The 12,005-nt window shown below is 46.5% G+C and overlaps 1 protein-coding gene across 1 annotated transcript; it reads right to left on the bottom strand.

The window, feature by feature from the left end:
* Window positions 1-6,084: 6,084 nt before the first annotated feature.
* LOC123181566 (24-methylenesterol C-methyltransferase 2) lies at window positions 6,085-7,693 on the bottom strand. The gene has a single exon (XM_044593861.1). It carries the CDS (start codon window positions 7,475-7,477, stop codon window positions 6,386-6,388), a length of 1,092 nt encoding a protein of 363 aa, XP_044449796.1. The 5' UTR covers window positions 7,478-7,693; the 3' UTR covers window positions 6,085-6,385.
* Window positions 7,694-12,005: the final 4,312 nt, after the last annotated feature.

The raw sequence follows: 12,005 nt of genomic DNA, 5'->3' as shown, positions 1-12,005 counted from the left end.
TTCTATTCAAACCCTTGGGAGTTACTTCTACGTTGCTATTATATTGCCATGCTATGCTCGTAGACGTGGATTGGGTTTGAGTGAAATTCATGACAGATGTGAGATTGTTAATAATGGTTCAACTTAAGGTGGCAACTAAAACTCACATCTGGGTGGATTGAGGCACCTGGAGAACCCAGTGTTGTCTATTTGTATAAGGACCGCCACCCAGGCTCAAAGGGATCATAAGATTATTCATGCTAGAAACTTCCGTGTGCAGCCACAAGCTATTATGGGCTCTAGCATAGCTGAGTAGGTTACAGGATCTCTTGAAGAGGTGGACTAGCAGATGTAGGGGAAAGTAGGTGTACCGGTCCATCCAGAGTAGAGAGTGATTGTTTCTGAAAGACTGTGTCTCGGTCATCCGTTTCTCAAACATCATGCAGTGCGAGAATCAAGCGGAGGCGATCGAGTCTTGTGGGGAAAAGTGCACAAACCTCTGCAGAGTGTACAAACTGATCATGATTAGTCGTGTCCCCGGTTATGGACAACTTGAGTATCTAGTATCTGGATTATCATTTGAATCTCATCACCGTGATACTTATAATTAATTTTTTTGGGTTAATGATGTCACTTAATTGGGATTGAGTTGGAGGTACCTTCTCAATGTTTCAACCACCATGATAGTTAAATAAAATTTATTCCTTTGCAGTAGGATAAAATTGGCTTTTCGCAAAACTGTAACCATAGAGCCTTTCCACCAGCCATATATGCATGTAGTATAGCCTTATTATTGTTCATTGCTCTCTATGTGTTACATTGCCAGCATATTCTATGTGCTGACCCGTTTCGGGCTGCAACGTTTCATGTTGCAGACTTTTCAGACGACGAGTAAGGTGCTTTAGGTCATGGTCTTATACTCAGTGATGCCGCTGGAGTTGATGGACTCACTTATCTTCCAAGTCTTCCGCTGTTATCGTTATTAGATGGCCTTAAGCCATGTTTATTATACTTAATCTCTTCGGAGATATTCGATGTAATAAGTGTGTGATTGCTACTCTGTTATAAATCCTCCATTTGTACTGTGCGTGTCAGCATTACTGATCCAGGGATGACACTGGTGCACAGCAGCACAGGCCATTTGAGGTCTGGTCGCTACATATTTACACCATGTTAACATATGGCTTGAGACAATTCAGGCCATGAAGCCTTCATCCTTATGGATCATACTTGAGAATAACCCGGACTGGCTTTGGATTATAAGTCGCCAGTATATGATAATAACTTAACTTAGATGGATTGATATTGAATGATTGAGGTTTTCAAACAGGGTTATATTATTCAAATCTTTAATAGCCAACATGGCTGGATTTTTATTATGGTTATCAATAACCAGTATTATGATTGAGGTTTTCAAAGTCGCTTTAGCGCAATGGATATTATTTTATCACTGGATATGATTTATTCTACAATGGAAGGAATAGTCCCGAGTCGCTGCAAGCTTACGACCCGACACTTGGGGGCTACATTATTCAAGTTGAGATTACATCAAATATGCAAGTCCCATGTCACTGCCAGCATGCACCATGGCACTTGGGGGCTAATGCAAGGTCCTTTTTAATTGCCTTATTGAAGACTCGACTCATCACATCGTAATGAGCCGGCCCTTGGGGCTACACGTTGCTGTTCAAATCTACATGATCATGTCTACAAAGTCCCTGCTCATCATTGCATAATGACCCGGCCCTTGGAGGCTATACTGGTTGAAGTTTTTATGAGCATAAGGCAATTACAAGTCCCAGGTTGCTGCAAGCATGACAACCCGGCACTTGGTGGCTACATATGTGGAATATTCAGTTTATGACTAGTGACTGAGATGAACAACCTGGATTTCTTCAAGGTTGTAACATTTATATTGAAGCAAGTCTTAAGTGGTTGCTACACTCCCTTCTTAAGACTTGGGGGCTACAAGTGATATGCATATAAGGGAGGGATATTTTCAAGCTTGATGATTAGCAACAATTATGACTCAGTGCCATCGATATTTACAAGCCGACAATTTTGGATAAACCGGCAAGTTTTACATCTTCAAGCCAGGCTGAAAATCAGATGAGTATTTCAAGACCAATATTTTTTTGTTAAGCATTGGGAGTTGAATCAAATGTATTATTCTTCACAATATTTCTCTGTGAGAAACCAACGTCAACAAATTAAGTATGAAGCTGGCCTATTGAAGAAGGAAATGACAAGGAATTAAGGATGATCAGGATCAGTTTAACATGGATAAATCCAAATTAAACTGGGGGCTAATGTCGGGGATATACCCCGCGGTATGACCCGGCCGGAGATATGACCCGGGTAGGACTTGGTGTTTCATTGGTGACCTGGCAGTTTGTAAGCCGGCAGATTGTAAGCCAGATTGTAAGCCAGCAGATTGTAAGCCGGCAGATTGTAAGCCAGATTGTAAGCCAGATTGTAAGCCAGATCGTAAGCCAGATCGTAAGCCAGATTGTAAGCTGACAGTTAAGAAGCCCAAGACGTTAAGAAGCCCATGGTGAGAAGCCCATGGAGAGAAGCCAGAATAGTTTAAATCTTAATCCGAGTTGGACTCTACATGTAACCCGCCCCTTCAACTTATATAAGGAGGGGCAGGGCACCCCAAGAGGGACAGGTTGAATAATCATTAAGACTAGACATAACTACGAGATCCGGAGATACGGCGACTCCCTCGTGATGATAATAAGACCTAGCCACAAACAACATGTAGGGTAGTTACCAGATGATGTTTCCCAGGGCCCGAAGCTGTCTAAACCCTTGTCCTGTGTTGCGTCTCTCGATTCTGATCAACCCCTCTCAAGCTACCACATAGATGTGTTGGCCTCACGACTAAGTCCTCACACTAGGACATCTGCCGTGACAAATCCATGACAAAAGTGCAATGGCTAGGGCATGACCTCATTTCAGTAATTCCGATCGGTTCATCCCGGTGATTCTGAAATGAAGCAACTTCATTACAGAAACTTGGTCAGGACATCTCGGTGGGACCGAGAACCATTTCGGTCAAACCGAATTGCTAGAGTTTTGGATGTGGCAATGGAATGATCATCTCGGTGGGTCTAGAGTATGTGATATCGGTGGGACCGAAATGAAGTCTTAGGGTTTTGGAAAGATGTGTCTGGGAAAGTGATTGGGGATTTTTGGAGCAATACCATTAAGCACTTGAGCAACAACCTCATAAACAATACCTCATCCCCTTCTAATAGTATTGGCTTTCCTAAGGGACTCAATGTGATCTTGGATCACTAAACAAAAAAGTAGAGTCTTGGAGTAGCCAATTCTCGCCCTTGACATTTAGACCATTGCAATTTTATTATCTTTAGACAATGGTAGTTATATTATAGGTAGCATGTCATTTAAAAAAATCCTCTCAAGTCACTTGTCAAAATGTGATAATTTTATTTTTTTCTTGGCAAAAATAAAGGTTTGCCATTGATTTAAGATAAGTGATTACTATCCGCAATAGGGGACAAATTACAATGATGCCCCCAAACACATGTGCCACTCGACCATGCAGGGAGAGGGCATGTGGGAAGCCGCGCGTTGAACAACACTAGAAAAAATCGATCAGCGCTGCCCCATCTCAAAGATTCACTGTCGATGTCCACCACTGTGCTGAATTCGTAGCCACATGTCGGTAATGAAGATGAAGACCAACAATCACACATTGGGCGAAAAAAGTTTCGCCTAGCATCCTCTTGAATAAGAGGAACGAGATCTCTCCGACTCCAGATATCATGTAGAACCGCATGCATTGGAGAGGAAGAAGCCCCTTGGTCAGGCAGGCGCCTCCTTGTAGAATGGAGCAACTTCGGTGACCTGGTTGTTAAGGAACAACATCCAATGTCCACAACGTGGGCCTCCAACAAAGGAGGTTGAGAACGAAGCAGCCTTTACAAACTCAGATTCCTAAATAAGGCTCCCCTAAAGTCAAAGAAGAAAAGCAAGAAAGTATCTACAGCTCAAGTGAAGAAATTTGGCACCAAATCATGGACAAAAAATTATTGCACCAGATTAAAAGGAGCCTGCATCGGCCTCCAAGAGACCAAAGTTAAAGCACTAGATTTCCATACCGAGCAATATTTTTGCATCCTCGGAGACAACAAACAGGGGAATAACTGGCAAGGACGAAGAACAAGAGAAGGGGGTCCAACCGAGTGTGATCCATGGCGCAACCCTTTGCCGGCGTCGCACCACCGTGGTGCCATGCTTGAGAGAAGAGAAAATGCTTGGGAAAGACACTGAATTGGAAGGAAGGTTATTTAAACTGTGATTATGGTGACCATCCAAAGCATGCCATCGTCAGGGATGATGAGAACGATGATGTAGAGGACAACCACAAGTGTTCTTCGGAGACTCCAATCCAATGAAGGGATAAAGAACAAGAGAAGGGGATCCAACCGAGTGTGATTCATGGAGCAACCCTTTGCCGGCGTCGCACCACCGTGGTGCCATGGCTTGAGAGAAGAGAAAATGCTAGGGAAAGACACTGAATTGGAAGGGAGGTTATTTAAACTGGGATATGGTGACCATCCAAGGCATGCCATTGTCGGGGCTGATGAGAACGATGATGCGAAGGACAACCACAAGTGTTCTTCAGAGACTCCAATCCAACGATGAATACCTAGATGTAGCCATATAAGACATAACCTAAGGTGGATAAATAGAGGGAGGGGTGGGACGAGCCCCTCTCCCCCCTTTCTCCAACCGGACGAGATGACGGAGGAGAGAGAGAGAGAGAGAGAGGGAGAGAGAGGGAGAGAGAGGTTGCATGTGATAATTCTGATTGAAACTTTGTTATGTCAGTTGGGTCATACCAACCTTCACTCAGTCATGGCAATTTTCCTTTGTTTTTATATTTTTTATTCTTATATATACATGAAATCTTGAAAGACTGCAAATTAATGGCTTTATACATATAGGTGATTTTTATTCTATACATGATGGCAAATTAAGTTTTTTTAGCATGTGTTATATACAGTTGGCAATTTCATGTCTTTTTCTGCATAATGACTAACATTTTAGTTCTTTTATTGATTTTGTTTGTTTGGACAGTTTGGGCTTTATTTTTGCAAGAACACCGTTTGATGGCCAACCAAATGGCCAAAATGTTCACACGGGGGCTTTCCTCCAGCAAATCAATTAGTTCCCTCCCCTGTCCTTTCCTGAGCAAATATACTGTCGCTCGATGGCTCCTTCCCATTGACATACGCCCAGCCATCAACGTCCAAAAAAAACCACCCAACAATACTCTTATTATCTCTTATATGTTCGGGTTGCGCGGCACCACTCAAACTCAGCCCACATATGGAGGCAATACAAGGACACCTGGACAGATCAGACATTTTCTCCGCATCAGTCCAATTTTCACCCAACCCACTTAGTGCCACATGCAACCACATATATTTTTCTTCTCTCTCCACTCTGCTCCCACGAGATTGGGTTGCGGGGCCACGTCGTATGATGCACACAATGTGTTTGATGAAATATCTGACATAGAAAGGATAAATGGGAGAGACAGAGGATTGTAATTGTGCGCGGGAAAAAGTGAGGTATCAAAGTGATATGACCGAATGGGTTTAGGAACATTCGAGGGTCGAGATTTGTCCAGAAAAGTGAGGGATCAAAGTGATACGACCGAACGGGTCCACAAACGTTTCGGGGGTCCAGATTTGTGTATTGTGGTTGTAAGATGCTTTGAAAGTGAGGTCCAGATTTGTGTATTGTTGTTGTAGATGCTTTGAAAGTGTACAGCTCCGCACCGTCGGATCGCTTTGCTCCAGATTCAAAGGACAAGGGCATATGCCACGCTGGTTTGGATCTGCTGAGTAGATTCCTACTCAGCCAGATCTCAGAGGCATCCAGATTCCAGATTCCTCCTGCACGCAGAAATATAGTACACCTAGTAAGTAACTGAACCGCAGATCCGATCTCGGCCCATCCGCCGCCCGCCGGACGGAATCCAAAGACCCACCGTGTCAAACCACACACGTCCACACCGGCGGTCAGACACAATCACTGCAGTAAACACAACGAACTCGCAGCAAAGCCAGAATGGAGCAGACGACGAGTCCTCCAATCCAATGTTTGCTTCAAGATAAACAGATCGATTCTTCCACATATTAATAAACAGGGAAAATATAAAGTGGGGACTTCGGGTGATACCGAGCTCCCCGGAACTAATTAACCAGTCTCAGTCTAAGAACAAGAAGAATGTCTAAGAACAGAAGAATTCATCCATGCTAAGATCAAAACCAAGAGCTGCTTTTCCTCGTCTGATTCCGCTCCTAGCTGCCCGCGGCAAGAGCTAGGACTCGCTGCTGCATTCTTGCGCATGTGATGCTACTGTCTATTCAGCGGCGGTGGCCGGCTTGCGGAGCAGCACCATGTGCATTGGGGTGAAGATGCCAGTCTCGCCGCCGCGGGTGAGGTGATGCGCCGTCTCGTACAGCATCTCGTGCACCTCGGAGACGCCCTTGGGCGCCACGCGCAGCAGGGTGAGCGCACGGATCACCAGCGAGTTGCGCCAGTAGGAGAGGCGCCCCATCTTGAGCCGCGTCCACCAGGGGAGCGCCGGCGGCAGCGCCAGGTCCAGCTCCTTGACGACATCGAAGCCGACCTCCTTAGCGACGACGGCGATCTCGTCCTGCCGGCGCAGGCCCGGGAGGGCGTCGCCGCGCTCGATGCCGTGGATGGCCTCGACGTGCTCCGGGTCGTCGGCGCGGTACAGCGGGGTGGTGACCCACTCGTAGGAGACGTAGAGGCCCCCTGGCTTGAGCACGCGGAACACCTCGCCGTAGACGTCCTGCAGCCTGGGCGCGTGGCAGGTGGCCTCGATGGAGTAGGCGCCGTCGAAGGACGCGTCCGGGAACGGCATGGCCATGAAGTTGCCGCACACCACCTCGCATTGCGCGTCCAGGCCGGCCTTGCGGTTGTGCGAGCGGGCGCGGTTGACCTGGTACTCGTTGATGGTGATCCCGACGACGTCGGAGCCGGAGTGCGCCGCGATGGCGCGCATGGGCCCGCCGACGCCGCAGCCGACGTCGAGCAGCCGCTTCCCGGGGCGCGCCTCGAGCAGGTCGGCGACGCGCTCCTCGTGCACCCGCGTCGCCTCCCGGTGCGACCGGCCGGGCAGAGAGGGCGAGAAGTGGAACGACTGGCCCCAGCCCCACTCGTAGATGTCGGTGACGAGGTTGTAGAAGGTGTCGACGAAGGCCGGCACCTTGTCGGCGGTGGCCGCGGCGGCCGTCTCCTTGGGGCTGCGGAAGAAGGACCAGTACTGGGAATACCTGTCCCCGACCTTGTCGTCGGCGATGGATCCCATCTGGAGGTCGACGGCGCGCTTCCCCTGCACTTCCGCGGCGCCCATCACCCACACGAACCAGTACACCAGCGCGAAACCCGCCGCCGCCAGCGTCCAGGCCATGGTAGCCGGCTCCATCTCCCCGATCTGGGAGGAGAGAAAGGTTTGACTCGCGAGGAGAAAGCGGCTCCAGATGGGGGGAGGAGTCCTGAGATTGCGATCTGGGTCTGGTCTGAGGTGGTAAATGGGAGAGAGATTTATGCCCAGCTGGATTCGAAACGGACGACGGCAGAGGATGCCGTTGCTGGTTTCAGATCTGGACTCTGCTCAGCTCCGCCCGGCCCGTGTTTGCACTCTCATCAGCTATTGCACACGGCTTGGACCTGGGCTGGAAGTTTTTTTTTTTAGGGTAAAACAATTTACTCCTTAATAAAGTTTCGGATCTCGTCCGCTATTACATGCAAGATACAGTCTGGAGGCGAATCACGCCACTCCTCACTGGTCTCAGAACCTACCGCGAGTCTAGCTAAGATATGGGAGGCTCGATTGGCCGATCGCCTCTTCCATGAGACTCAACACCCCCGCCATCCCTGCATTAGCCCTTTGATGTCCTCCACAATTGGTCCAGCTGCAGAAAGGTTCTTCGCGCTCCCATTGAACATGGCAACAGCCTCCCTATAGTCTGTCTTAACGTGGATCCTCTGTACTTCGAGCTCACGCCCGAACTGGAGTGCCCTCCGACAAGTTTTCAACTCAATAATCTCCGGCTTAGCATCGTTGGGAAAGAAGTGAGCCGCAGCACCTCGAAAGGCATCAACGTGGTCACACAGGACCACCCCTCCTCCTCCCTTTACCTCGTCTTTTGCCACTACTCCATCCGTATTGGCCAAGATCCATCCCAACTCCGGTGGCTTCCACCTCTCATGCTGGACCTTCACCTTTGTTCTAGCTTTCCTCTGGACGGTCTTGTTCCATTCATCCATGAACCGAGAAACATAATATGATATTTCATGTGCTTCTGGAATTCTTTTGCCATCTCTAGCTTCATTCCTTGCAAGCCAAAGGCCATATACCCCCTGCAGCATCATTTCTTTCTCCTCCTATCCTGCCTCGCCCAGCCATTGCAAGAACCCCCAGCCACTCTCTTTGTTCGACTGGAAGGACTCCGATGAAGAAGAAACCCGACTGCCCCTCCTTTCGTATAGCTCCTTCCAAAATAGTCGGGTGTGTGGGCATAACCAGAAGCGGTGTGCTAATGTTTCCTCTCTGCCACATGCCATGCAGAATACCATCGGTTTGATTTTCCTCCTGTGCAGCTCTGTGCCCACCGCAAAACCATTGCGTATTATCCTCCAGGAGTGAACCTTCACTTTGTTTGGCACATGAGTTCCCCACAAAGCGAGCCAGCTTCTATGCGCGTTCACTGTTGACGAGGGTTCCGGTCGTCCGGTCCCCGCGTTTTTCATACTCATGAGGAGGTGATAAGCCGAGCGGACTGTAGAGACTCCATCCTTGGTGAAGTCCCATGTTAGATATGAAGGCCCTAGAGGCAATAATAAAGTTGTTATTTTATATTTCCTTATTCATGATAAAGGTTTATTATTCATACTAGAATTGTATTGATCGGAAACCTAAATAGATGTGTGAATATATAAACAAACATCGTGTCCCTAGTGAGCCTCTACTTGACTAGCTCGTTGATCAAAGATGATGGTTAAGGTTTCCTGACCATGGACATGAGTTGTCATTTGATAACGGGATCACATCATTAGGAGAATGATGTGATGGAGAAGACCCATCCGTTAGCTTAGCATTATGATCGTTTAGTTTTATTGCTATTGCTTTCTTCATGTCAAATACATATTCCTTCAACTATGAGATTATGCAACTCTCGGATACCGGAGGGATGCCTTGTGTGCTATCAAACGTCACAACGTAACTGGGTGATTATAAAGATGCTCTATAGGTATCTCCGAAGGTGTTTGTTGAGTTGGCATAGATCGAGATTAGGATTTGTCACTCCGAGTATCGGAGAGGTATCTCTGGGCCCTCGTGGTAATACACATCATAAGCTTGCAAGTAAACGACTAAGGAGTTAGTCACGAAGTGATGTATTACGGAACGAGTAAAGAGACTTGCCAATAACGAGATTGAACTAGGTATGAAGATACCGACGATCGAATCTCAGGCAAGTAACATACCGATGGACAAAGGGAATTACGTATGTTGTCATAACAGTTCAACCGATAAAGATCTTCGTAGAATATGTAGGAGCCAATATGAGCATCCAGGTTCCGCTATTGGTTATTGACCGGAGAGGTCTCTCGGTCATGTCTACATAGTTCTCAAACCCGTAGGGTCCGCACGCTTAATGTTCGTTGACGATATAGTATTATATGAGTTATGTGATTTGGTGACCAAATGTTGTTCGGCGTCCCGGATGAGATAATGGACATGACGAGGAGTCTCGAAATGGTCGAGAGGTAAGTATTGATATTTAGGATGATGGTATTCGGACATCGAAAGTGTTCCGGAGGGTACCGGGTACATATTGGATCAATGGAAGGGGTTCCGGGCAACCCCGGCAGAAGATATGGGCCTTATGGGCCAAGAGGGGAAACGCACCAGCCACCAATATGGGCCGGCCTAGGAGGAGAAGGAAAGAGGGGAAGGGAAAGGAAAGAGTGGAATAGGATTCCCCCTTCCTTCCCACACCTCCTTGATGTCGACTACTCAACCTTCTTCTAGTAGACGTTGTTGGGCCTCCAAGTGCAGAGGTTTGTAGGACAGTAGCAAATTTCCCTCAAGTGGATGACCTAAGGTTTATCAATCCGTGGGAGGCGTAGGATGCAGATGGTCTCTCTCAAACAACCCTGCAACCAAATAGCAAAGAGTCTCTTGTGTCCCCAACACACCCAATACAATGGTAAATTGTATAGGTGCACTAGTTCGGCGAAGAGATATTGATACAAGTGCAATATGGATGGTAGATATAGGTTTTTGTAATCTGAAAATATAAAAACAGCAAGGTAATTAATGATAAAAGTGAGCGTAAACGGTATTTCAATGCTAGGAAACAAGGCCTAGGGTTCATACTTTCACTAGTGCAAGTTCTCTCAACAATAATAACATAATTGGATCATATAACTATCCCTCAACATGCAACAAAGAGTCACTCCAAAGTCACTAATAGCGAAGAACAAACGAAGAGATTATTGTAGGGTACGAAACCACCTCAAAGTTATCCTTTCTGATCGATCTATTCAAGAGTCCGTAGTAAAATAACACGAAGCTATTCTTTCCGTTCGATCTATCATAGAGTTCGTACTAGAATAACACCTTAAGACAAAAATCAACCAAAACCCTAATGTCCCCTAGATACTCCAATGTCACCTCAAGTATCCACGTGTATGATTATACGATATGCATCACACAATCTCAGATTCATCTATTCAACCAACACAAAGAACTTCAAAGAGTGCCCCAAAGTTTCTACCGGAGAGTCAAGATGAAAACGTGTGCCAACCCCTATGCATAAGTTCACAAGGTCACTGAACCCGCAAGTTGATCACCAAAACATACATCAAGTAGATCACGTGGATATGCCATTGTCACCATAGATAAGCACATGCAAGACATACATCAAGTGTTCTCAAATCCTTAAAGACTCAATCCGATAAGATAACTTTAAACGGAAAACTCAATCCATTACAAGAGAGTAGAGGGGGAGAAACATCATAAGATCCAACTATAGTAGCAAAGCTCGCGATACATCAAGATCGTGCCAAATCAAGAACACGAGAGAGAGAGAGAGAGAGATCAAACACATAGCTACTGGTACATACCCTCAGCCCCGAGGGTGAACTACTCCCTCCTCGTCATGGAGAGCGCCGGGATGATGAAGATGGCCAGCAGTGAGGGATCCTCCCTCCGACAGGGTGCCGGAACAGGGTCTCGATTGGTTTTTGGTGGCTATAGAGGCTTGCGGCGGCGGAACTCCCGATCTAGGTTATGTTCTGAAAGTTTGCGTATATATAAGAGGTGTTGGCGTCGGGAACAAGTCACGGCGGTCTCTGAGGCGGCCACAAGGTAGGGGGCGCGCCCCCACCCTCGTGGGTGCCTCGGGACTCTTCTGGCCCATCTCCGATACTCCGTGGGCTTTTTCTGGTCCAAAAATAATCTTCGTGAAATTTCAGGTCAATTGGTCTCTGTTTGGTTTTCCTTTTCTGCGATACTCAAAAACAAGGAAAAAACATAAACTGGCACTGGGCTCTAGGTTAATAAGTTTGTCCCGAAAATCTATAAAATAGCATATAAATGCATATAAAACATCCTATATGGATAATATAATAGCATGGAACAATAAAAAATTATAGATACGTTGGAGACGTATCAAGCATCCCCAAGCTTAATTCCTGCTCGTCCTCGAGTAGGTAAATGATAAAAACAATTTTTTTATGTGGAATGCTACCTAACATAATTTTCAATGTAATTTTCTTTATTGTGGCATGAATGTTCAGATCCGAAAGATTCAAGACAAAAGTTTAATATTGACATAAAAATAATAATACTTCAAGCATATTAACTAAGCAATTATGTCTTATCAAAATAACATAGCCAAAGAAAGCTCATCCCTACAAAAATCATATAGTTTGGCCATGCTTCA

The sequence above is a fragment of the Triticum aestivum genome, chromosome 1D, assembly GCF_018294505.1.
Source record: "Triticum aestivum cultivar Chinese Spring chromosome 1D, IWGSC CS RefSeq v2.1, whole genome shotgun sequence".
NCBI lineage: Eukaryota > Viridiplantae > Streptophyta > Magnoliopsida > Poales > Poaceae > Triticum > Triticum aestivum.
Note: the sequence above shows the minus strand (reverse complement) of the source record. Positions and strands in the feature narration are given on the sequence as shown.